General features: G+C 41.7%; 13 protein-coding genes and 1 non-coding gene across 14 annotated transcripts; 9 read left to right on the forward strand and 5 right to left on the reverse strand.

Annotated features, from left to right (window-relative positions):
* Positions 1–100: 100 nt before the first annotated feature.
* On the reverse strand, positions 101–1438 carry YOS9 (Yos9p; the record flags this gene model as incomplete). Its single annotated transcript, XM_003682186.1, has 1 exon — positions 101–1438. One exon carries the CDS (start codon positions 1436–1438, stop codon positions 101–103), a length of 1338 nt encoding a protein of 445 aa, XP_003682234.1.
* A 210-nt stretch (positions 1439–1648) lies between these two features.
* EMC10 (Emc10p) lies at positions 1649–2239 on the forward strand (the record flags this gene model as incomplete). The annotated part of the gene is made up of 1 exon (XM_003682187.1): positions 1649–2239. One exon carries the CDS (start codon positions 1649–1651, stop codon positions 2237–2239), a length of 591 nt encoding a protein of 196 aa, XP_003682235.1.
* Positions 2240–2589: 350 nt separating this feature from the next.
* Positions 2590–3813, reverse strand: SFH1 (Sfh1p; the record flags this gene model as incomplete). Its single annotated transcript, XM_003682188.1, has 1 exon — positions 2590–3813. The coding sequence occupies one exon, from the start codon at positions 3811–3813 to the stop codon at positions 2590–2592; it is 1224 nt and encodes a 407-aa protein (XP_003682236.1).
* Positions 3814–4103: 290 nt separating this feature from the next.
* Positions 4104–4935, forward strand: EFB1 (translation elongation factor 1 subunit beta; the record flags this gene model as incomplete). Its single annotated transcript, XM_003682189.1, has 2 exons — positions 4104–4183; positions 4380–4935. The coding sequence occupies 2 exons, from the start codon at positions 4104–4106 to the stop codon at positions 4933–4935; spliced, it is 636 nt and encodes a 211-aa protein (XP_003682237.1).
* Positions 4936–5130: 195 nt separating this feature from the next.
* VPS8 (CORVET complex membrane-binding subunit VPS8) lies at positions 5131–8907 on the forward strand (the record flags this gene model as incomplete). The annotated part of the gene is made up of 1 exon (XM_003682190.1): positions 5131–8907. The coding sequence occupies one exon, from the start codon at positions 5131–5133 to the stop codon at positions 8905–8907; it is 3777 nt and encodes a 1258-aa protein (XP_003682238.1).
* Positions 8908–8951: 44 nt separating this feature from the next.
* Positions 8952–12538, reverse strand: TFC3 (transcription factor TFIIIC subunit TFC3; the record flags this gene model as incomplete). The annotated part of the gene is made up of 2 exons (XM_003682191.1): positions 8952–12400; positions 12475–12538. 2 exons carry the CDS (start codon positions 12536–12538, stop codon positions 8952–8954), a joined length of 3513 nt encoding a protein of 1170 aa, XP_003682239.1.
* A 228-nt stretch (positions 12539–12766) lies between these two features.
* On the forward strand, positions 12767–13640 carry EFM5 (protein-lysine N-methyltransferase; the record flags this gene model as incomplete). Its single annotated transcript, XM_003682192.1, has 3 exons — positions 12767–12798; positions 12867–13345; positions 13405–13640. 3 exons carry the CDS (start codon positions 12767–12769, stop codon positions 13638–13640), a joined length of 747 nt encoding a protein of 248 aa, XP_003682240.1.
* Positions 13641–14193: 553 nt separating this feature from the next.
* Positions 14194–15243, forward strand: ERG26 (sterol-4-alpha-carboxylate 3-dehydrogenase (decarboxylating); the record flags this gene model as incomplete). The annotated part of the gene is made up of 1 exon (XM_003682193.1): positions 14194–15243. The coding sequence occupies one exon, from the start codon at positions 14194–14196 to the stop codon at positions 15241–15243; it is 1050 nt and encodes a 349-aa protein (XP_003682241.1).
* A 489-nt stretch (positions 15244–15732) lies between these two features.
* Positions 15733–15843, forward strand: TDEL0Ftrna3P. The gene is made up of 2 exons: positions 15733–15769; positions 15807–15843. It is a non-coding gene; the product is annotated as a tRNA-Pro (tRNA).
* Positions 15844–15986: 143 nt separating this feature from the next.
* Positions 15987–17615, forward strand: NUP60 (FG-nucleoporin NUP60; the record flags this gene model as incomplete). The annotated part of the gene is made up of 1 exon (XM_003682194.1): positions 15987–17615. The coding sequence occupies one exon, from the start codon at positions 15987–15989 to the stop codon at positions 17613–17615; it is 1629 nt and encodes a 542-aa protein (XP_003682242.1).
* Positions 17616–17728: 113 nt separating this feature from the next.
* On the reverse strand, positions 17729–18388 carry ERP1 (Erp1p; the record flags this gene model as incomplete). Its single annotated transcript, XM_003682195.1, has 1 exon — positions 17729–18388. One exon carries the CDS (start codon positions 18386–18388, stop codon positions 17729–17731), a length of 660 nt encoding a protein of 219 aa, XP_003682243.1.
* Positions 18389–18547: 159 nt separating this feature from the next.
* On the forward strand, positions 18548–19858 carry SWD1 (COMPASS subunit protein SWD1; the record flags this gene model as incomplete). Its single annotated transcript, XM_003682196.1, has 1 exon — positions 18548–19858. One exon carries the CDS (start codon positions 18548–18550, stop codon positions 19856–19858), a length of 1311 nt encoding a protein of 436 aa, XP_003682244.1.
* Positions 19859–20014: 156 nt separating this feature from the next.
* CDH1 (Cdh1p) lies at positions 20015–21685 on the forward strand (the record flags this gene model as incomplete). Its single annotated transcript, XM_003682197.1, has 1 exon — positions 20015–21685. One exon carries the CDS (start codon positions 20015–20017, stop codon positions 21683–21685), a length of 1671 nt encoding a protein of 556 aa, XP_003682245.1.
* Positions 21686–21768: 83 nt separating this feature from the next.
* TDEL0F02240 (Zn(II)2Cys6 transcription factor) lies at positions 21769–23709 on the reverse strand (the record flags this gene model as incomplete). Its single annotated transcript, XM_003682198.1, has 1 exon — positions 21769–23709. The coding sequence occupies one exon, from the start codon at positions 23707–23709 to the stop codon at positions 21769–21771; it is 1941 nt and encodes a 646-aa protein (XP_003682246.1).
* Between the last annotated feature and the right edge of the window lie 264 nt (positions 23710–23973).

The raw sequence follows: 23973 nt of genomic DNA on the forward strand, positions 1-23973 counted from the left end.
GCTGACTCGAAACATTTCATGTCTTAGTGAGTCTGCAAGTGAAATGGGTTAATGAATAGTGATATCAGTCCGTTTCATGTAAGAGAGTCTTTTATCTGGATCAAGATGATTCCTCCTGAGCTAAATTCCCTTGCTCGTGTTCGATTAGATCCAGCTCCCCGAGAGCTTCCAGTATCTGATCAGGGGAGAGTAATCCTTTTAATATCTGTTTGGTGACCTCCTGTAAATCTGCTTCAAGAATACGGTCCATTGCAGCAGCTTCCTCTTCCACGATTGGGTCTGGCTGGACATTAACCAGATTGCGATTCACATTTCTCTCGAAGAAAACGAAGTTACCAGGTCCTTTGAATTCAATTGAACTATTGATATCAATATCGGCCAGCGTTGAACTGAGGTTGAACTGTACCATTGTCACGAAATTTCCTTTCGAATCCAGGACTTCTGACATCCAGGCGAACTTATCATCAACATTATATGGCAATCCATCAGGTAGTAGAAGCAAATGTTGAAAAACCATTCGACTAATAGCATTCGCAAGCTTGATATCCAACTTCTGTTCCAGAAGGCTTCCATGAGACGACATGTTACCAGTGAACATTAAAGCTGTCCTATTATGTGATGATATCTTATCGTAAGGCTCCAATAGGTAGACTTCGTTGCCCAAGAAAGTGGGCTTGTAAGAGCTAATAATGTCGACGACCCCAGAATTCGAATCTTCTTTGTTAACACAGAGTATGGACCTTGATACAATTTTATCTTCACTTTTTGAAAGGATCTCAAGGCTACACAGTTCAGGAATGGCCACCTGGATTTCATAATGGCAAGTCTTTATTTCTCTGACCCATTGTATGCTTGCAGGTCCAGCTGCTGGGCGGCATATGTACTGAATTTCGACCACTCTTGGATGCCCAGTCAAATCGCAAATGTCTCCTGAACCAACAAGTTCACTAATGTAGTAACCAAAATCATCATATAGAAGCTGAAATTCCCGATCTTCAACAGATTTTTTGATCCTGCCTAACTGATAGTTCGATGTACTTGTCTTGGGGTCACCATCAAACTGGGATAGCCCAGTATTACTGCATAACTCGTAGTTCCAAAAACCACCAAGATATGTAATGCAGCCATTGAATACAGTGGTAATGATTTTAACTCCATTTTCTAGCATCTCATTCAGTTCTGTCTCGTTATACTGCGCTACTGAACTATCCAGATCTGCATCAACATTCGGTACATAGCATGAAATGTAGTCCCCAAGTTCCATAACTGTCCCTGATGATAATGTAGTGGAATTGTTGATGATGAGTTGTTCCCAGCGCTCAAATGGGAGATAGTTGATCGAATATCTTTTTGAACCATATATATCCTCAATTGGTACTAGAATTGCAGTGGTATACCTGATAAAGCCTGCTATGGCAAGTACCCACAGGCTCCACATAATACACAGTCTTAATCGGAGTATATGCCAACCACTTGAGATCCTGTTTGCTTCATGCCAAGAGATCCTCTCGAATTAAAGGTCTTCGCAGTGTAGCAGCGAGGTGAAATTACACACAGGCATAAAAAGATAGTAAGTATAGTTAGAACAAGAGCAGAATATTTGAGCTCAATTGAGAGCCTAGACTCAACAAGAACTAGATAATCGAGCATGAAACTCACAGCCCTCTGTCTAGCGGCATCAGTATCCTTAGCGATCGCTGAAGAGTTCACCTTGAGTGCGAGGCCAGTAAGTTCAGATCAAAGCTTTCAACTGGGGGTCTTTGACTACGAAATAGAACCACTCAGCGTATCCCAGGTGAGCCCAGCAAAGGGGGAACTACCATCAGATACGGCTTACTGCGTGGATGCGACTTTTAATCAGAGCGGTACAACGATTCCTTGTTTCTCGTACCTAGAGTTACAATATCCATTTCAGTATAGCCTTATCGTTGATTTACATGATGAAGAGATTAGCAAACTCTCTCTTGTGTACAATTCTGGAGTTGAAGGTATCGTCCCTACCATCAGGCGTCCAGTGAATGGACCAGAAGCGCCTCCATTCAAGTTGAAGAAGGTTACGAAAACTTATAAGGACAAGAAGGCTGCAAAGGATGCTGCTACTGCCCAGTTTAAAGACGAAGAGGACGTTGATGACAGATCATGGATGCAGAAAAACTGGAAAATGCTTTTGATCGGGCTTGTAGTATACAATGTTATTGCATTTGGTAGCAGGCAGCAGCAAAGACAACAAGCAGATTGATATGTAGAGTATTAGGATATTGTATTTTACATAGCACAAGAAGTTCATTTTTAATGAGCTTTAAAACAAGACTGTACTCAATTTTTAAGTTCTGTACTGTACTGCGAACGACATGGTGAGCATTGAAGTCTGAAATTGTCAAAGTTCAATCATCAAGTAGTTGACTTTTTATGTTTGGCTGAAGATTTTAGAAATTGACGTCAAACACGCCGCGAAGAGAGACCACAATTCTGAAAATAACGTACACTATGAAAACATCAACAAAATATACTAATAGATAGAGTCAATGCATCGAGATATTCTATCGCCAGATCATTATTGTTACAATTACGTACTAGATAGAAATACATTCAAATCCTCATCGTTGTCTCCAAATCATCAACTCTTCTTCTACCACGTCTACTCATCCTATCTGTTTCTCTCTTTAATCTTCTCAGACTTCTCTCCTTTTCAATTTCACGCTTCTGTATCTCTTCCTGAGTGAGTACCTCTACCTTTGGACACCAATTAACACCCAACTCATCGATATCAAGCCTTATACCCGAGAGGTAACCGAATGCAGCACCGTTAGGAACATGATCCTGGTTTAGATGACCTTCTAACCACTCTTTCTTGACCCTCAGCAGATATTCGTGATGGGCATGCGCTATGGCGGGCATGAACTCCCTCGATAGACCTAGATCCTGTACTATTGTCTCTGCAAACATCTCTGGCGACAAGCTTTTGTCATTCAAGTTCCACTGGAAGTTATCTTCGTAGAGCCTGTTATCCAGGCTACAAGTCAGATTGACAATGACTTGTAGATCGGGCACCACCACAGCCGCCACTGTCTCGTATTCTTGTAGTTGTTCGTTGATTGTCGAGATTATCTGAGAATGCAGCGCTGAAGAATTGGGGAAATCCAGGTCTCTGCAATATATTGTGGCGAACTCCTCTGGAGTCATTGAATGGTCATTTATATTCCAAGTGAAAAAGTCAGTAATCGTATGACCGCCATGTTCCAAGTTCAAACTGATCGGTATAATAATAGGTTCCTGTTGGTCCTTCGAAAGAGGTGGTGGGATATCTAGTCTATATGGTGTAGCCACCTTACTCTGCAAGAAGGTCTCTCTGATCTTTGGGTACCTCAGAATACTCAATTGATCATCCTGATCCTGTATGTCAGGCAATCCAACGTCTTCGGCCTTCACATGATTACCATTGCCACCGTTCACTGGGTTCCCATTGGCATCGACAGCTCCGTCAGCTCCACCTACTTTATCATCCTCAGGTCCATTTGCTCCCCCATCTCCTGCAGTATTTGCAGGATGCGTAGATCCACTTCTGGAGTCCATATCCATTCCCATACCTACATTGGCAAATTCATCGAAAATATCTGTATCAAACTCGGCATAATTGACCACTTTTGCACGCTTATGGCCCCTGGAAGGCTGCGCGGTGACAAAGATAGGAACATCTTCGTTACGTATTCTATTGTGGAAATTGGTTAAGTATGCCTGTGGCAGGAATTGTTGTTGTGACATTACTGGCAGTCTAGCCTTTTTTATGTAATTCACCATCTGGAGTATATTCATTAATTACTATGATGTGCTTGAAATTTTAGTATTGGAAAGCTGTCCGAACGCAAATTGTCCGAAAGGAACCAGTTACAACCGGACAGCACCCAGAAACCGCACGTGGCGTTTTTCTTTCTTAGGGCAACGTAAGAAAATTTTTTCACTCTCATCGACGATAATGAAGGTTGGATGATTTGCAGTATTTATTATACTTTAACTAGTAGATAGTGGTTTCATCTATTCTCTTTCTTGTTCTTATTTTTAAGATCTAAACCATATATATTAGTTGATATATCATTGAAACAATAATGTCCTTTACCGACTTCTCCAAGGTTGAGACTTTGCAAAAATTGAACGCATTTTTGGCTGACAAGTCCTACATCGAAGGGTATGTTTCCAATTGAAATTGTTTGAAAGATTGTTTTTAGAATGATGAATTTAATTCTTTGGTCCGTGTTTATGACGGGAAGTAAGACCCCCGGTATGAGTGACAAAAGAGATGTGATTAATTTCACGATATCTGACAAAACAAACTAGCAATCTTTCATTTGCAAGAAACTTTCAAATACTAACGAATTGTTCAGTACTTCTGCCTCCCAAGCCGACGTCACTGTCTACAAGGCTTTCCAACAAGCCTACCCAGACTTTGCTAGATGGTTCAACCACATTGCTGCTAGAAGCGAAGAATTCTCTTCCTTCCCAGCTGCTTCTGCTTCTACTTCTGCTCCAGCTGCTGAAGCCGAGGAAGATGACGACGAAGTCGACCTATTCGGTTCCGATGACGAAGAAGCTGATGAAGAAGCTGAAAAGATCAAGGCTCAAAGAGTCGCTGACTACCAAGCTAGAAAGGCTAACAAGCCAGCTAAGCCAGCTGCCAAGTCGATTGTCACCTTGGACGTCAAGCCATGGGATGATGAGACCGATTTGGAACAAATGACCGCTAACGTCAAGGCCATCGAGATTGAAGGTTTGACCTGGGGTGCTCACCAATTCATTCCAATTGGTTTCGGTATCAAGAAGTTGCAAATCAACTGTGTCGTAGAAGACGACAAGGTCCCTATGGATGATCTACAACAAGCAATTGAAGATGATGATGACCACGTTCAATCTACCGATGTTGCTGCTATGCAAAAATTGTAAGGAACTCTAGTTACTCTGAATAAATAATCACGGCGTTGTTCCTCTCTGTTTTTCGTTCTTCAACTATAATGCGCTTTCTGGAAAGTTAGATGATGAAGAAAAAAAAGTAGTTAGGAACTAATTAATTCAAATGAATACAACATATTGTAAGATAGACTATCCTTGTAAGTATCTGACGATAGTAGACTATGGAATATGCAAGATGAGGTTACCGAGACAAGTATCATTTCGAATGGTAGTACAGATGATTTGAGCAGCGTGAGCTTTCTCGATTTTAGATCAAAGGTAGGTTCTCCTGAAAGAGCGGATGGGCTCTCGAAAGTAGAGATGCCAGGGAAGGATGAAGACTTTTTTCAAAATCCGAAGAATTGTGCTTCATTAATGAATTGGAGTTCATTGAATAAAATTTACCCAATTTTAGGGGCATATGGTGGTCCTACATCTATCTATCCGACAAAATATTGTTCAGTGATTGGGACTGCAAAGGGAGTAATAATGATATTCAGTGCAAAACAACTCCTACTCAATACTTTGGTGCCTCGGAATAAAGAAAGTAATCATAACGATTATTTGCGATCTCCTGTAGTTGCTATTGTAGTGAGTGCCGATGGAACTCATTTAGCTGCGAGTTACCAAAGTGGCGATGTCTTTATATGGAATTTGAATGCTGTGGAGGGTGAAATGCGAAATACGGGCCTAAAGACTCTCACTGATCCTTTGGATGCTATACTTCATATTGCGAAGCATCGTGGTAATGTCATCAATGGTATGGGATTTGTCGCTTTAAGACACACTGCGTTAATTGTTAGTGATAATTCTGGTCAAATAATGTATCATAACGGGTATCGATCTCGTCTCTGGGCCCTGACGTATAGCTCTGAACGAATAATCGAGATCAGCTCCAGAAATCAACTGATGAATTCAAAAGTGGCACCTTACGCGGAGAACGGGGGTTCTTTGCATCTTGTTGCCGTTTTAACCTCCGTCGATTTAGCCGTGGTATCCACAAACCCCCATCTCACTACCCTTTTCCATGAAAAATTGCCGCCAAAAGTAACTCGAAGTCCTTTGACAAATAGTTGTCTATCGTGGTACCGGGACTCATCCCGGGTGGCATATTCAGTCAATCGCAGAATAGGTGTCTTTATCTTTAACGATTTGCCGTCATTTACTTTGCAAAGCAGGCTTTACTGGGATGCCGACGAGCCAATACTGTCTTTGCAATGGGTAAATGAGCGACTATTGGGTATTCTAACCATCTCGCATCAATTTTTAATGGTTGATGTTCAAAATGACTTTAATTCTGTAATAGAGCTGGACCTATTACCTCATGATCTCTTGATCCCACTCGATAAGCATTTTGCAATACGTGACAACGAGCTTTACTTATTAACACACTATACTTTCAAGATTGGTAAGTTCGTCACCTGGCTAGATATCACACTGAGTCGCGTCCAGAAGGGTGACTATATCGGCGCATTGACTTTCTTCAGGTCTTTGCTAAGACCAGATCTTCCAATTGCGAGTCTTATCAAAGTGGCACGTAAGCAAAGAAAGAAAGAAGAGCAGCTAAGGCGGCCGTTCTACAATTTATCTTTGGCGGCTTTAAGATTTGTTCTTGGACAATCAACTGTCGATTATAACGAGGTTTATTCACTTTTCTCCATGGTTTTGCAGATTGTTGGAATGTTTCAAGATGAGGATGTTAGAAGAGGTTACACGGATTCATTCCTCGAGCAATCTCTGGAATTTTTCGGGGATGAGAAATCTGACATTTTGTTTGAAGTATTGGTCAATCACATAATGGAAGGATCATTAACTGTCTTACCGCCACTAATTTTCAAGAAGATGTTGAAACATTACGCGGATATCGGGAGAACAGCCGCGGTTGAGGAGTTGATTGTAATGCTTGATCCCAAAATGTTGGACATAGATCTTGCGGTAAAACTTTGCATAGAGTATGGACTCTTCGATGCACTGGTATACATCTGGAATGAGATTTTCGGCGACTACATTACTCCCCTTGTGGATGCAATTTGTAAGGTTAGCCAGTTGCCTCAGAAATGCACTTTATTCGCCAATTTAGAAGTGAAGGATATGATAAAGATTTTTGATTACCTTTCATTTACTCTCACCGGAAGACGTTATCCTGGAACGACGCCCATAACTCCGTTAGAATTACAAGCACAGGTCAAGACGAATCTGTACAGTGTGGCTTTCAGTGGAACTTGCATCGAATGGCCTGCCGGTGGCTCTGAAAAGATTCACACCAAATTAGAACCGTCAGATGAGCCCGCATTTCCATATTTTAAGCTGCTATTGGAATACAATCCAGTAAGATTCTTATCGACATTAAACGAAGCCTTTGAAGATCCCTATTTCAACGAGAGTGATCCACTGCTAGGCAGCGAGCAGCAGACGGTTCCGGTCAATCGTCAAAATATCATTCATGTCATGCTGGACATTATTCGCAGTAGTCCCGACGACAAAAGCTTGCAAAAGGCGCTGCTAGCTATATTTGTGGCCGGAAACTCAGCGAAATACACTCAGTTCATCCACCTATCCAATCAAGATCTTGAAAAGGTGACTGATGCTCTTTGCCAGTACCCACAGCCGGAGCTCAGGAAGGATCTTCAAATGGCTCTTGAGTCTCTTGTCACAGCATACACTCCTTACGACACTGAAAAGCTCATTATGCGACTTAAAGAAAAGGATTTCAAAAGAGTTCTTTTTACAATGTACTTAAAGACCAAGAGATACGTTGATCTATTTCTTTTAGTGGTCGAGTCTCGTGATACTGGGACGGATTTCGATGAAGACATCGTGCCGCTTGTGAAACTGGTGTTAGCAAAGACCAGGCTTGACGCCATTGCGCACGTCTCGATTATCAATATCATAAAGGATAACTTCCCTTGGTTAGTGGAGAAGTTAGGGCCCGAGAGAGCTGCCTTGAGTTTCGAAAACTACGATTCGGAGATCCATAATTTTGTGATGACGCTTCATGATCAAAAATCCCAGCGAGAATATTTGGGGACAGTATCGATGTTGCCATCTTCGCAGCATTTAAACCTCGAGCTCAAAAAGCTATACATCGAGCTGACAATCGAAAAAATGAGCAGAGAGAAACTGATCCCTTGGTTGGACAGTATAAATTTCAAAAATGTGGATGCTCATCTCGTTCTCAGTCTCCTTCTAGCAAGAAAGCATTTCGAGGGAGCATCAGTTATTCACATGCGTCTCCAGAAGTACACAGCAGTTGTTGATGACTTGCTTCATTGCCTTAGAGAATGGTTTCAGCTAGAGTCTCAACCATATCAAATTCTCGACAGTTATCTAGCGTTAGCGGTCGATGCTGCTAACGCTTCACATGAAGACAGACAAGCCAATTGGACAAACTTATTAGCTTGTTTGATCGAACAGTACGGCAACCATAAAATGAACAGCGAGCACAGAGAAAATTGCAACAAAGCCTTACAGAAGCTCTTTGTCAGGCTTGCTATCTCCGATGCACCCTCAAAAGGGGACAATATTGGAGAGTTTTGGACTATCCTTACTGGTGTTTTAGAACACCAAGACGTAATAATGCGGAGAGCTCAGGATTTGAAAGAGCTGCTTCTGGACATTTTTAAGGCATATAATATTCAGGAACACATATCGAGGATGATTTTGAAGATAGTGGAAGATTCTTCCGGAGGTATTACACGGCAATACAATGATCGCCTTCAAAATGGCCATTCAATTTATAACGACGAGTGTGAGGCTTGTGGAAAGAAAATATGGGGAAAAGGTCTCAATCCTGATATATTTCGAGTTTGGGAAGCTGAGATGAGAAAAATGCTCAACTATAAGGATGTGAAAGGCTTATCCATCATAGTGTTCTTTTGTCGTCATGGATTCCATAAAGGCTGCCTAGACAATCTGGGACAATACGAAGATGCATATTTCTGCTTGATATGCAATAAACAAAAATAACTACCAGTTAATCGTTACATAATCAAAGATGCCACATCTTGACTTCAATCAAACACTCTATACCACTGACTTCTTGCTCCGTAGCCTTTAAATGACATTTTGTATATTATCTCTCTGGCCTCCAACCAGTCACAGATTTCTGACATTTCTTTAATCGATAAAATGCGGTTATTGTATTGTATAAGGTCATCTTGGCTTATCCCTGGACTAAAAAGTATTTGCTTGAGAATCATAGTAACAAGCGCTTTCCAAACGTTATCGCGAATGCAGCCCTCTCCGTCAATCCATAGTCTCGAGTTCGGTGTACCGCTAGGAACACCCACTTGCTTTGATTTAGTGAACAAACAATCACGAGCATTAAGCGACAAAATAAGAGGCGGAGTCAGCGCCCCAACACCAAACCTCCTGGTCGTGTAGCTAAAAGGACTGATGTCTTCCATTATCGTTACGGCATCGATGCTTAATTTTCTTTCCGAGATCAAATCAATCAAAACCCAGGAGGCGACATCTGAAATTTCGCTGTTTATTGAAATCCCGTAACCTGCATCAAACATTTCACTTAGCTTTTCCTTATAACGGACCGATTCATTCATATCCCGGTATTTTCCCTCCGTCGACAAAAGATCTTGGATTAAAGTGGTAGCCTCCAGTTTTGACCCTGAAAAATAAACCTGTTTCTCTTTAGCCATATCCAGAATAACTTTATCAATAGTTTCTTTGGGAATCGTTTTTAAGGCAGATACCTCATCCTTAGCAATCGCCGAAGTGTCATATAATATGGATCTGATTATAGCTCTAGTATCGTCCTCGACTGTCTGCTCATTGGCTAATGCCTGTTCTTTCGGATCATACATGTAAACTTTGTTGAGCAGATATGTCTCTCTTTGAACCATAGAAGACATTGCAAGCCCCACTCTCGCAACAGTATGCTCCCTACGTTTAACAAACGTATAGCATCTTCTATTCTCCGCATAGTCCCTGTACAAGGACACTGGTTTTCTGCTATGGTGAGCGTCTGAAGCCTTCCATATACCAATTAGTTTAAGCAAGTCCAAATTTTCTGCGTCCTCTAAGGTCGCTTTTTCATCTTCGATAGCACTCAGTAAAATCTTCTGCCATTTATCAACTTGCGCCCTCCATCCATTGTGACCCATTCTGACCCTACGAACAGTCCACTGCTTCTTTAGATTTTCTAAAGAATTGTGAGGAAAAAGGCCTGTAATTTTCTCCCACACAATCTCATTCTTGATACTTTTCGAGATAACGACAGCTCTAATCAAGGCTCTGGCTCCATCCTTATTGCCTACATGGAAGGAACCTTTTGTTTTGGTGGATTCTTGTTTCTCACTTGTAAATCCTTCCTTAACATCCTTTCGTGGTTTTTCAGCTTTGCGGGCTGACGTGATTTTGGGTACTTGCTTCCGTTCAGTAGGAATACGCCCTTTGGGTTTTCTACTTTCCTTGGACTGCTGTTGCTCTTTTTCGACATTCCTTGCAAAGTCCTGAAATTTGCGGACTCTCTTTGCTGACTTGACGCCAGTGTGGAACTTATTCTTTTCGGTCTGATCGAAGAAATACAAGTCAGCGTTGTGGATGACATCCGCAAATGCAGCCTTTTTATTATCTTTGTTCTCCACAACATAACGCGAAACAACTTCATCTTCAATATCAGGTAGAAATATTATACGCCTGCCAGAAGTTGGCTCAATTTTTTCATGAAGCTTATTGCATTGGACCATTAGGCTCACATCACCACGAACTGTTTTCTTGTCTATCATTGTTTGAGAACCCATGAAGCACGAAACGTTTTCGAAAAACTGCTCTCTTAAGTAGGTCACACCGCCAGCTCTTTTCACAACCTCCAAAATGGCTCGTTGTCTCCACAGCGATCTGAGAGACTTTGCAGAAAATCCACCTACCGTAAGTATGTCTAATTTGCCATCCTTGTTCGGCGCCTGTCCACCGACAGTCGAAGCATCATGTACTGGATCTTCCGCCCGGTCTGCGCTAACAATGTTGTCCTCTTGCCTTGCATCTTGCTTTATCAGCTTTACATCTACTTCGTCGGTAACGGTACTGCGATGCTCACCTTCCATGATCTCTTGCTGCTTCCGTTTGCGGCCTCTAGTGGGCGCATTGGGGTTAGCAGAAACCTTGAGCTCTCCATTCCAGAAAAAGCGATCAAGTTCACCATCCTTAATAAATCTCAAAGTATTGTTAAGCGGAACGAACTTCGCCTTACTGAGTGAGAAGAGGTCTTCTCGGCTATTGCCAATTACTGGAAGATTCTTGTCTTTAGTCGTGTGATTTACGTCCATCAATTTACCGAAATTGTCTTCAGTGAAAAGTCTATAGAACTTCTTCTTGCCCTCAAAATCGTAAACCTTCACTATGCCGCACGAGCTCGAGTTCTTGCTTTTGCTGCCGGCATTCTCCACATAATATTCGCTGGATTTGGTGAAAGCTCTTTTGTAATCTTTGCCCGTCAACCTGCTGACCATTTGCATCGTTGAGATACCTACTAAGCCTGATTCGTCAGCCAGATTATACGCCTGATTCTGTATTGGATAAAACCGGTTTATTGATATGTCGCTGGTTCCAGTGTTTATCTGTTCTTCCACTATCAGATTTTGTTCCTGAAGTAGGCTTGTCGCATTAAAACTATCCAAGCCTTCAAATGCATCATCATCATCCATGCCACCCTTTTCCTCACCTAAAGGTTCATCCTCACCGCTATCCGAGTCATTCTCGAAATCATTAGCACCTTTTTCCTCAGGAAGATAATCGCGGATGAACTTTACACAGCGGATCTTCACTGATGGATTCGTTGGTGATACCACAATAACTTTCTTCAAATATCCTTTTTCGTCAAGCCAACTTATGGCCGCAATGAATGATTTCGACAGTCGCTTATCTTGATCAAACTTAAACTCTCTTTTCAAATCAATAATCTGCCGCACACCATTCTTTGAATTTTTGACAACCTGCACAATTTCAGAGAGATGATCTCTCATGTTGACATACATTTTGACCGGAGTCCCACTTTGAGCGTACTTTTGAAGCTTCAGAAGCTTGACAACATGTCCTTTATAGATCATCTGAGCAGAAGAAATCAAATGTGAAAGCTTTTTGATCCGCCCAGTTATACTTCTTGGATCTTGATTCGTCGCCATAGCCAAATCTTTCGTGTTGATACCACGATCCTTCGATTTTGCTATTTCGAGTAGAAGATCGAATGCATGGCCACCAATATTTGATTCTTTTTTGGTATAGCCGGTCAGAACAATCCACAGCTTATCTTCTGTGATGGACACAGAGAAATCCTCTTCATGAGATGCGACTTCAACGTATGATTTTTGAACTAGTTCTCCACCTTGAAGGAGGACGACGTCGGGACTAGATACCAAACAACAAAACACGAATTCTTTTACGCTATGATCCTTCAGTTCAACGTAATTGCTGGTAATCTCCCACAGCTTAGAAAGCCGTATTACTGAAGTGACTGCGGTTAGTTCAATCGTTCCAGTAAATTTCTTCTGTAATTGTGTAGAATTCGAATCAACATACTCCCCTTGTTATAAGCTATGTCTTCTAGTAGTAAATGTACTAGCTCATCAGGATAGACTAACATATTACCAAGTTACTGTCCGAGGAAGTAAAGATTCACGCCGTTTAAATTCCATGCTTACTTGGAACCTTTAAATTGTTTAACTTCAGTGCGCTTCGCGATCAACGTACATTATGACCATCAAGCGGCTATGATCTTCAAGAGTCTCTCAAACGTTGTTCTGCGATCTAACACTAAACTTCTGCCATATCTATTCTTCACCCACCATTTCAGTAACATTTACCGGTCAGAATGGGAAGCGACTCTGATTCAGAGAATGAGCTGTAAGTAAAGAAAAGTTTTTACGTATCAGAGCATGCTACAAGAGCAGAATAAACTAACTATGAATTAGAACGCTATCAGCAAACGCATTAGCCGCCTTGCAGGAGTTCAGACTGGAAGAGCAGCAGCATCAAGAGGCTTTTCAAAAGATGTATGATGCGGCTGAGGAAGAATACTCCCAAACTCAGAAAAAGGAAGGTATGAAGCTTTTCAAAGAAGATTGGCAACTTTCACAGTTTTGGTATACTGATTCCACAGCAGACACCTTAGCGGACTCCCTTCTAGAGGGCGCTGATTCGGAGACCGTAATTGCAATTGTGAGTGCTCCTTCGGTCTACGCGGCTATCAAGAGGAGGGAGCCTGAGAACGTCCCAACAGAGCATATTTACCTGTTAGAATTTGATAAAAGATTCGAATTACTGGCTGGCAAAGAACATTTTCTTTTTTACGACTACCAAAAACCTGAGGAGTTCGATTGCAAACTGAAGGGTAAAGTGGATAGATTGATTATAGATCCACCATTTTTGAACGACGATTGTCAAACCAAATGTATGTATTCAGCCAGTTTTTCTGATTTGAAATATTACGTGATACTAACGAACTCTTAGCATCCATCACTGCCAAAGTATTATTGGCGAAGAATGATGAATCAAAGACCAAGAATGGCGTCACAAAACATCGTCTTGTGTCTTGTACCGGTGAGAGAATGTCAAAAGTAATTAGCAAGGTCTATCCAGACACCAGTATTACAACTTTTCTCCCTGAACATGCAAACGGACTGAGTAACGAATTCCGTTGTTACGCTAACTTCGAATGGTCTGGATGGTCATTCGCATCTACTTAGAAGTGTGTATGATGAAGTAATAAAGCTGCGGCTATCAAAATGTCTAAAAGGTTTTGTGAAGCCCTTCTCATAAGCAGATCCTAATCACATGCACAAAACATTAGTTTTTAAATTATAATAATTATATAATAAACAGTTTAAAATATTAAAAAAACTTATCCTATAAATAGATAAAAATATTAGCAACAAAAATATGTAAAGAAAATGTATTTGTCTTTTTATTTAATTTATGCTTTCCGAAAATATTTTCTAGCTAAGAAATAAGTATTCTTTCACGGCTTGATAACGAAAATTGGCATTGCTGCCAATCTTAATAATCTTAGCTCCTTTGACTTGAATATGGGCAAAGCACGTCTCAGAATGATGATCTTGATTGAAATAATGGCTTGCAGCATTGGATAACATTCTCTTTCGTTTAATGTTAATTGCACGTGAAAAAACTCGGTTCGTTTATAGGATCAAGTAAACCGCCGTCAAGGCAATTCAAATTTCAAGACAGAAAGTCAACCAAGCAGACTAACAAACAAAAGGATAGAAACCACTGAAGCTTGATATGTCAGACATTAAATCAGTTCTTTTAATTGGTGGCGCAGGATTTTTAGGGCTCCACCTAATTGAGCAATTCAATGCTATAAGTCCACAACCACAGATCCATGTTTTTGACGTCAGACCATTACCTGAAAAGCTTTCGAAACAGTTTACTTTCAACCCAAGTGATATAGTATCTCACCAAGGAGATTTAACTTCGTCTGATGACGTTGAGAAGGCCATTAAGGAAAGCGGCGCCGATGTTGTTGTCCACTCAGCATCTCCGATGCATGGAAATACTCAAAAGGTATACGAGATGGTTAATGTTAAAGGTACAAGAAATGTGATCGATGTCTGCAAAAAGTGTAAAGTGAAGTCACTTGTATACACTTCGTCAGCGGGCGTGATTTTTAATGGACAAGATTTACATAATGCTGATGAAACATGGCCTATACCTAAAGTTCCCATGGATGGTTACAATGAAACCAAGGCGATAGCTGAGGATATGGTCTTGAAGGCGAACGATCCAAAGAATGGTTTCTTGACTATTGCATTACGTCCTGCTGGTATATTCGGGCCTGGTGATCGTCAATTGGTCCCTGGACTTAGGGCGGTTGCAAAATTAGGTCAATCTAAGTTTCAATTAGGGGATAATAACAATTTATTTGACTGGACTTACGCTGGGAATGTAGCTGATGCCCATGTTTTAGCTGCTAAAAAGCTACTTGACCCATCAACTTCCTCCAAGGTTTCCGGAGAGACCTTTTTCATCACGAATGACACTCCAGCTTATTTTTGGGCCTTGGCCAGGACAGTATGGAAAGCCGATGGCCATATTGATGATAAAGTCATTGTTTTGAAGAGACCTGTCGCAATTCTTGCAGGTTACCTCTCTGAGTTTTTCTCGAAGCTTACTGGAAAAGAACCAGGCCTTACACCTTTTAGAGTAAAGATTGTGTGCGCTACTCGTTACCATAACGTTAGTAAAGCGAAGGAACTCTTAGATTACAAACCTAAAGTTTCCATTGAGGATGGTATTGCTAAGACTTTAGCGTGGATGGATGAAGGCCTATAGAAAATTTATCCCCTTCTTAGTCTAGAAAATCATTAGGAATGCAACTGCTCATTCGAGATGAACCATTATATCTTTACATAGTAACGAGTTTCAATACTTTTTTATTGAGAGTTAAAGTTCGAAAGTGAAGAATTGCATTGTCAGTCCAATCGAGAGAAGTAATCGCGGCGGTTTTTTTTCAGAAGCTGTCCAAATTAATATTTCACTCACAACTGTATCAACTGGCCTTTTACCCAAGATTCAAAAATACTTCCTGTAGGAGTTCCTCTAAATTAACTTGAATTAACCTCTCATGGTATAGTATAGACATGAAATAAAATAAAGAAAAAGACGTTCTGATTAGTACTTCAGAATGAACCCCATCTAATAACATGGGAATTTGAATGACTGGCAAAGCATTTTAATCTTTAAACCTTTGAACTCTATTGAGCTGATCTTGTAGTCATCACATATTACTAATTGTATTTTAAATTACTCAACAAATTACAAGGGCGTGTGGTCTAGTGGTATGATTCTCGCTTTGGGCGAATCTTCGGAACACCGAGGATGAACAACATACAAGCATGCGAGAGGCCCTGGGTTCAATTCCCAGCTCGCCCCAATTTGATTTTTTGGTATTTTTTCCTCATCGCTTATTTATGGTAGAAGCTTGTCAGCTTGAAAAATTATTCAGTGAACAAGAGCCCTCAAGTGGTGTAGCGACCATATTAGAAGTACTTTGGATACCTGCGTTGACTCCAATTATGGTCCAACAAGGTAAATCTTACCGTCATGGCAAATGCGTGGCTCCTTATAGGAAGCCAATAGCTGCTAGCAGCGCAAATAAGGCATCTTCCTTTTTCAAAAGGATGAAATCATTATTTAATCAGCCGAATAATGTTAATACCGCCAATAGTAACCCCAGTGGGTCTGACGGAAGATCTGATAGAGAATCACAGCCTGATACGGTAATTCCTGGTGGATTTTTCACGGCCGATGTATCGTCTAATTCAGTTAATTCCACTATTCGCAATGACACGAGTCACAGAGAACCAACAGACGTTAGCCGGAGCCGTATTGCAGAATATGATGATTCGAATGCAGACAGTTGTGCAGCTGATGCTTCAAATGCACGATTGGCGGAATTCTTTAGCAACAAAGGTGATATGCCCTTAACGGATATAGAAATGGAGGGGGTACTGTCCTTAATGAAGAAAGCCAAGAGATCGAGTAGCGTTCATAATCGGTCTACTGCTAGTAGTACCATTGGTGATGAATCAATTGATCTTAGAGCCTCCCGGGTGCTCAAGAGGTCTAGAACTCCATCGATAGCTACTTCATCCTTCAAGGCGCCATCCTTCATTCCGAGGTATGACAATTCGATGAATTCGCATACGCTGGGCAACGCCAGTCTTCGATCTACCTCTTCCAGAAGACGGGTTTTCGACTATTCCAATTTCTCCATGCCTTATAAAACAGTTGTTTACAAATATAGTGCAGCGGATAGCAGAGATGGGAGTAGAGTATCAAGCACATCTTCCACTTCCGGAACTCAGGCCAAAAGTTTTGGTACTTCTGCGATCCAAGCACAAACTCTTTCCCCACCCAAAAAATTGAGTAACACAGCATCAGCCCTTGTCTCGCTTCTCGATAATGAACCAGCGAAAGAAGGGAAAACTGCCCAATTCTCGAATCCTTACTCGTCATTGGTCAACCCCATTCGTGACTATAGAAAGAATTTGAATGCACTACCCAAAGACTCGCCAGCGGCTACAGCACAGGGCTCGAAACCTGAGGTTACTGTTGAGATGCCAGATAGTAAAGAATCATCTTCATCCGAAATACTTCCAAAACAGAGACAAAAAAACCAGCAGAAAAGCTCTTTGGACAGGTACAAGCCTTCGAGATCATCATCACTAAGGTCCAGTATGGTTACAGTTGATACCCCTGCAAAAGATCGCAAAGAAGAGGAGGAAGAACCACATGTTCCATCGGCTGCTAGATTTACTTTCACAGTCAATCATGGCGAAGGTGACGCTGAAGCTGCGAAGAGAGCACCCACCAAACAACAAGGTGCTTTTAAATTTTCTTCTGGCGACTTGAGTGCAGAATCCGTGACAGCGGCTCCTGAGGCTAAGGACGATCAAATAGCGCCCAACAATATATTTGCACAAGCTGGGAATGGTGAGACTACTGCCAAGGAGTCTCTTGAACAACGCAAGAAAAAAGACGCATTTTATGACAATTCCAGTGCTATTTCGCAATCGATGAATAATGGCGTTTTATCGAAAAGTGAGGAGTTCAAATTTGAAGAACCTCTTCCTTCCGGTGTTGCCACAAATTCAATAGATGAGGGCAAAGTTGCCGAATTTAGATCGATGTTTATATTTTAATATGTACCGCATATTCACTTTTTGGCTTAGAGAGATCGTTTCCAGACCCATGATATATATGGTTTGAATATAGCTCATGTGTAAAGTTACTTTCACCTGGTAGACAAGCATACTTACAAAACCTTCTGCTTGACAAAAAAAGTTCTCAGATGTCTCATCTGCCAAGCACAGACAACACCCAGGACAATGACTTGGATGATAGTCCACCACACTGCATGAGAATTGACGGCTTCGGAAGCGTTTCTAAACTTGTATTCACGTTCTCTGACCAATTGCTGTTCTCTTCTGATTTCCTTCACTTTCTCACTTAGAATATTAATTTTGTTTTGCAAGGATTCAACTGTGCTCTTTTGTCTCGAATCCAATGAAGTGTCTAAACCCACATCAAACTCAACATCCACCTTAGTTTTTCCTTTACTTAGCCATCTAGTAGCCTGAGGTTGAATGCAGATTCTATGCTCACCAGATTGAAGAGCATTGAAGGCAAATTCACCATTTGGAGAGCCCTTCTGATGCATAACGACGTGGTTGTCGTCAAAAGTTTCATCAATATCGATCAAGACGTCGAATTCCTGGTTATTAGCCTCCCTATAAGAGTCCAATCTATCGTCATAAGGCTGTACTCTATATTTACCTTGCAACAACGTGCCCTTTGAGAGTTCCTTATGGAAGCATTTACGATCACCTCCATTTCCATAGTAGTAAAAGGCATTCACACGGGATGAAAACACCGAAAAAAGCACGACAAACTGAAATAGGACACTGTACAACATCTTTCTTAGCAGTTACCAGATCAGATCAGACTAAATTGCTGCCTCTCGTTCTTGTATCTTTCAGTTTGACAAGTGTTTAAAATTTCAGTGATCTTGTTCAGGCGAACAAAGGCGACGCGTAAAGTTTCATCAACTCTGAAGGTCTTTCCAGAACCACAGATGACAAACTTGCTGCTACAAGACCCATTCGCGGTACTTAAGGAGTACCCAGACAAGCTCACGCACATTTTAGAAAACCCGCTACACACTGGATGTCTTCAATTCAGTCCCAGAGGTGATTACTTAGCGCTAGGTTGCGCTAATGGTGGTGTCGTGGTCTACGACATGGACACTCATCGGCCCATCCTATTCTTGGGCAGCAAGATGGGTGCCCATATGAGGTCTGTACAATCTGTTGCCTGGTCAGAGTGCGGGCGATTCATTCTGTCTGCTGGCAGAGATTGGTCTGTCAAGTTATGGGACCTGTCTTGCCCCGAGCAACCGCTGAAACAGGTACAATTGGAATCTCCCGTGTGGAACTGTCAGTGGATTGATTCCAACGCTGGTAGTTGTATAGCTACTGCAGTGGAAGAAGAGCGGGCATTTCTGATCAATTTTCAGAATAATTTAACAATCATACCCTTGCTTCCTTCCGAAGAATTGGAATCACCCCAAAACCAAGGCTATGTCCTCACTTCAAGTGTTCACAGCAAGAATAGGCAAATAGTAATTACAGGAACTTCTAAAGGGTGGGTGAACTTTTATCGTATCGATTCTGAGTTGAAATTTACATTGATCAAAAGTCTCAAAATTGCCAATTCGAACATCAAGCATTTGGTTGTGTCACAGGATGGTGAAAAACTGGCGATTAACTCTTCCGACAGAATCATCAGACAGTATTCGTTGAAAATCCCAGGTGCTATTGATACAGTAGAGTTAGAATCAGAGCACAAATACCAGGATGTGATCAACAGGTTGCAATGGAATAGCATTTTCTTCAGCGGTAAATCGGCAGATTACTTAGTGGCATCCACGAATGGTTCATCTGCACATGAATTGTACATGTGGGAGACCAGCTCGGGGACATTGGTACGTGTGCTTGAGGGCGCAGAGGAAGAACTGATGGATATAGACTGGAATTTCTACAATATGTGCATTGCTAGTAATGGGCTAGAGTCCGGAGACGTCTACGTCTGGTCTATTGTAACTGTGCCTAAATGGAGTGCGCTGGCACCGGACTTCGAAGAAGTTGAGGAGAACATAGACTATCAGGAGAAGGAAGATGAGTTCGATCATGTAGACGAACAGGAACAACAGCAAGAGATTGACCAAGTCGAAGAAGTGGAGATCGACCTGCGCACTAGAGAAAGATACGACGTCAGAGGAAATGACTTGTTGCTCACAAGATTCACCATCCCGACCGATTATGAGCGGATACTGGTTATGAAAGAGGCTACTGGAGCAGTCGATGAGAGAAATGGAGAAAGTTAGAGGTTCGCATTGTCATCGCTTTAGACGATGTTCAAATGGAGTTCCCTCGGTGGATAGAAGTAGCAGATGGAAAACATCTAATGTGCCAGATGGCATTCTATTCTTCAAAATAGCTGCTGTTGCATCATCTTTACATTTTATCTACATCGGAGCTGTATGTCAGGATATTCGGATAATCCTTTTATCAACAACACGCCTTCTTCGTCTCCGCAGAAACCTCGGGATGGAAATAGAGTTTTAAAGCGACCGTTCGGTAGCTCATCGTCATCGTCATTGCTGTCTTCTCCTAGTAGACAGTCACGAACTGCTGGCTCCATTGTCTATGCCGATCGCTTCATTCCAAACCGGACGGGTATTGATTTAAACACTTTGGCTTCTATAGGTAGTAGCGCCAGTCTACCGCCACCTGGCCCCTCCTCAACAGATGATCAAGTCGAATTGCAAAAAGAGATTCAAGCACACGAAACGTTTGATGCAGTTCTTAAGAATGAGCTTTTTGGTGAGAAATTGGTGCGCGACGCTGTGGGAAAGGAAAGTAGCATCGATCGGATTAAGAATACTAGGTCTTCCGCGATTGATTTCTTGGGCGGGAGCAATAATACAGTACAAGATAGCTCATTGTTTGATGAAGAGCACCCAGACTCTGCACCCGCTACGCCGCGAAGGATCCTGCCTAGTAATGATGAGTATCGCAGGCCTTCGAGCAATTCACTTCGCGGTGCAAGCCTACTCACCTACACGGGAAGTAATGGTACTCGACCTTCAACGGTGTCCTTAATGCAGTCCCAAATCTTCGATTCAATGTCTCCGGTTCGCCCTGACTCAGAGAAGTTTCTTTTATCACCAGGTAGAAAGTTTAGGCAGATCGTCAAGATTCCATACAGAGTGCTCGACGCACCATCGCTTGCCGATGACTTCTACTATGACTTGGTCGATTGGTCTTCTACTGATATGTTGGCTGTGGCTCTTGGAAAGTCGATCTTTCTGACTGATAATGCTTCAGGTGATGTAGTTCACCTTTGCGATACCGAAAATGAATACACAAGCTTGAGCTGGGTCGGAGCAGGCTCTCATCTAGCTATAGGGCAAGCGAACGGTTTGGTCGAGATATATGACGTGGTGAAGAGGAAGTGTATTAGAACTTTGTCAGGGCATAAGGATAGGGTTGCTTGTCTCTCGTGGAACAACCACATATTAACATCAGGTAGTCGGGACAGGCGTATCCTCCATAGAGACGTCCGTGTACCTGACTCTTTCTTCGAGCGCATAGAGACACACTCGCAAGAAGTATGTGGCTTAAAATGGAACCCAGAGAGCAATAAATTAGCATCTGGCGGGAATGATAATATGGTTTATGTATATGACGGGACCTCTAGATCGCCGGTCTTGAAATTTGAAGAGCACACAGCAGCCGTGAAAGCCTTAGCGTGGTCGCCTCACAAGAGAGGAATTTTGGCCTCTGGTGGCGGTACAGCAGATCGAAAGCTAAAGACGTGGAATGTGAACACGGGATTCAAAGTAAATGAAGTCGATACGGGATCTCAGGTGTGCAATATGATCTGGTCGAAGAATACGGATGAAATCGTTACTTCACACGGCTATTCAAGGTACAATCTAACACTGTGGGATTATCCAACCATGAATCCGGTAGCGATATTAAAGGGACATAGTTTTAGGGTCTTGCACTTAACCTTGTCAGCAGACGGTACTACTGTGGTATCTGGCGCGGGTGATGAAACTCTCCGATATTGGAAGATTTTTGACAAACCGAAGGCTAAAGTAAAGCCAGATTCGGTGATTTTTGGGTCTTTTGGGCAAATAAGGTGACCCACAACAGCATGGCATATGACATATATAGATAAATCATTAAGGAGAATTTGTAACTAATACCCTAACAATCCTAAAGAAAGTTATAAATTGGGTAAATTAACCGCCCAGCTGGTCAAAATCTTGTCCATGTTCACAGAGAAGTCATCAGATTCCCATCCTTCCAAACATTCCTCAAAGTTTATACTCTTCAGGTTTTGTAGCTGTTCGACTACAATAGCAAAGAGCTTGCACTTTTTTAAGGAATTTATAGTGTCTTCGTTATCCTTTAACACTTTCCCATTCACTTGCCACACTCGATCTTTCACGGCTTTAACAAGCAGAAGTTTGTAGATATCCTCGTTACTCCATAAAGCAACCAGCTTTAACTCCATCAGCGCTAGCACGCCTTCCACTAGGACATATTTACATAGTACCGGACTGCCTTGAATGATCTCTAACATATCGTCGTCTATAGTTTGGCGAAATATCGCTGAAAATTCGCTAATTTCAAGAGGCTGTTCTGGGTTTTCAAAAACATCTTTAATAATAACGAAGAGATATTGCATGACAGTTGAACCTCGGGTATACCAAGCAAATTTATCTATATCTTTCTGGACCAGTCTTTTATAGGTGTGCAGTAGCAATAACAATGACAGCTGAATGACCTCTTTTCTGAGTTTTTGTTTCACTGCGAGGATGCCCATAATGTCAATGGGTCCCTCAGATGAAACAACATGACTCGTTTTGTACAAGAGTTTATCTTCTTCCGACTTCAGGCACGAAAGAGCATAGTATCTTAGATGCAAACGATAGAGGAAAACGTTGAGGGTACTTGAATAGTAAGCGGAATAAGCTGGATGATTTTTAAGTAACGAAACATTGATAGTGCAGATTTCCTTGTATAAAGTCTCTATCTTGGCTTCTGCTGATTCTAGTTCTTCTAGGGTGATGTTTTTTCGTGAGGTTAGTTCCATGATATCCCGGAAAACATGATTGATCTTGCACCTACCGGTAGTAAAGGATATTGGATAGCCACAATCTATGTCAGCTTCCAGCTCGGGAAGAGGTACCTCATTCATCACTGATGCCGAGGCTAGAAAAGGAAAGCCCCGTACTACAGATGATGATCCTTCAATATAAAGCAACATGTTCCACATGAGCTTACTCTCGATGGTATCTGTAGTAAGGCCTTTATGCAAACCTAACTCCTGGCCCATTCTTACTAACATTGGAGCGTAAGCACTTGCATCAACCATATTGGGATCAATAACAAAGTGTACTGCTGTAAAAGCTTGTAAAGGCTCTAAATGAGGCCTGAAAGGGAATTCGAGAATATCCAAAAGAAGCCGTATTGTTCTGTAGTAATTGTTGCAAAGTAGTAGGTCAGGAATTACACCTGACGCCACTTCAGCATACGAAGAACAGAAAAAGATTGCCATTATAACCAATAGGTTTATAACATCAACAGCTTCCCGCACGTGAAGGGAATGGTAAACATCCGTGAAGGCATTTATGACTCTCTCCTGGCTGAAGAGTGGAAGAATTGGATTTATTCGCTCGAAATACGTTTCAACATGACTCAAAGCCGCTTCTTTTGACGAAGGTAAAAGTGCCAGCCCTTCTTCGAGGCTTCGAGCAGGGGAAGCTGATCTATCGAATTTGTGGAGCTCATTTCTTGCTGATACATCTGCAAATTCACTCTTATCGAACTGGCCAGCACTTAGTATTTTATCATTGATTGAACTAGAGAAGAACGGATAAGAGAACTTTGATTTGTAAACCGCGGAACCCTTGCCAACCTTCTTGATGCGCTGCGTTGTCATACGAAATGGTTTCTTGTTGATCGGTTTATCTTTTGCCGTGATTGTTCCAGATGAGAATTTTGAGGACTTCTTAGCAAATCCATAGATACATTGGTCGGTTGTTTTGCATGATATACAAGCTGAGCAAGGTTGGGCTTTATCACACTTCAATTTGTGATTATAACAATACTGGCAGGATTTGATGGGCCGATTTCTTGTGATGACTTTCTGCTCTGCCATCAATGTGCGTCGTTCATGAGTCTTGCGCACGAAACAAATGCTTTTCCAGTATTCAGATCAATAACTCAACAAAGTCTCCAATCGATTGACGCTAAACTCGACTTCATTTTGCCTTTTAATTTTTGATGATTTGAACCTTCATTGGAAGGAAGCTTCAAGAGCCAATCATGTGAAATCAAACAATTATCAATCATGACCCGATCGTCAAATGAAGAGTACTCAGACGATAAATTGTAGTTTCTTACCGTTGGGTACCGGCCTGGA

Source organism: Torulaspora delbrueckii, chromosome 6 (assembly GCF_000243375.1).
Source record: "Torulaspora delbrueckii CBS 1146 chromosome 6, complete genome".
NCBI lineage: Eukaryota > Fungi > Ascomycota > Saccharomycetes > Saccharomycetales > Saccharomycetaceae > Torulaspora > Torulaspora delbrueckii.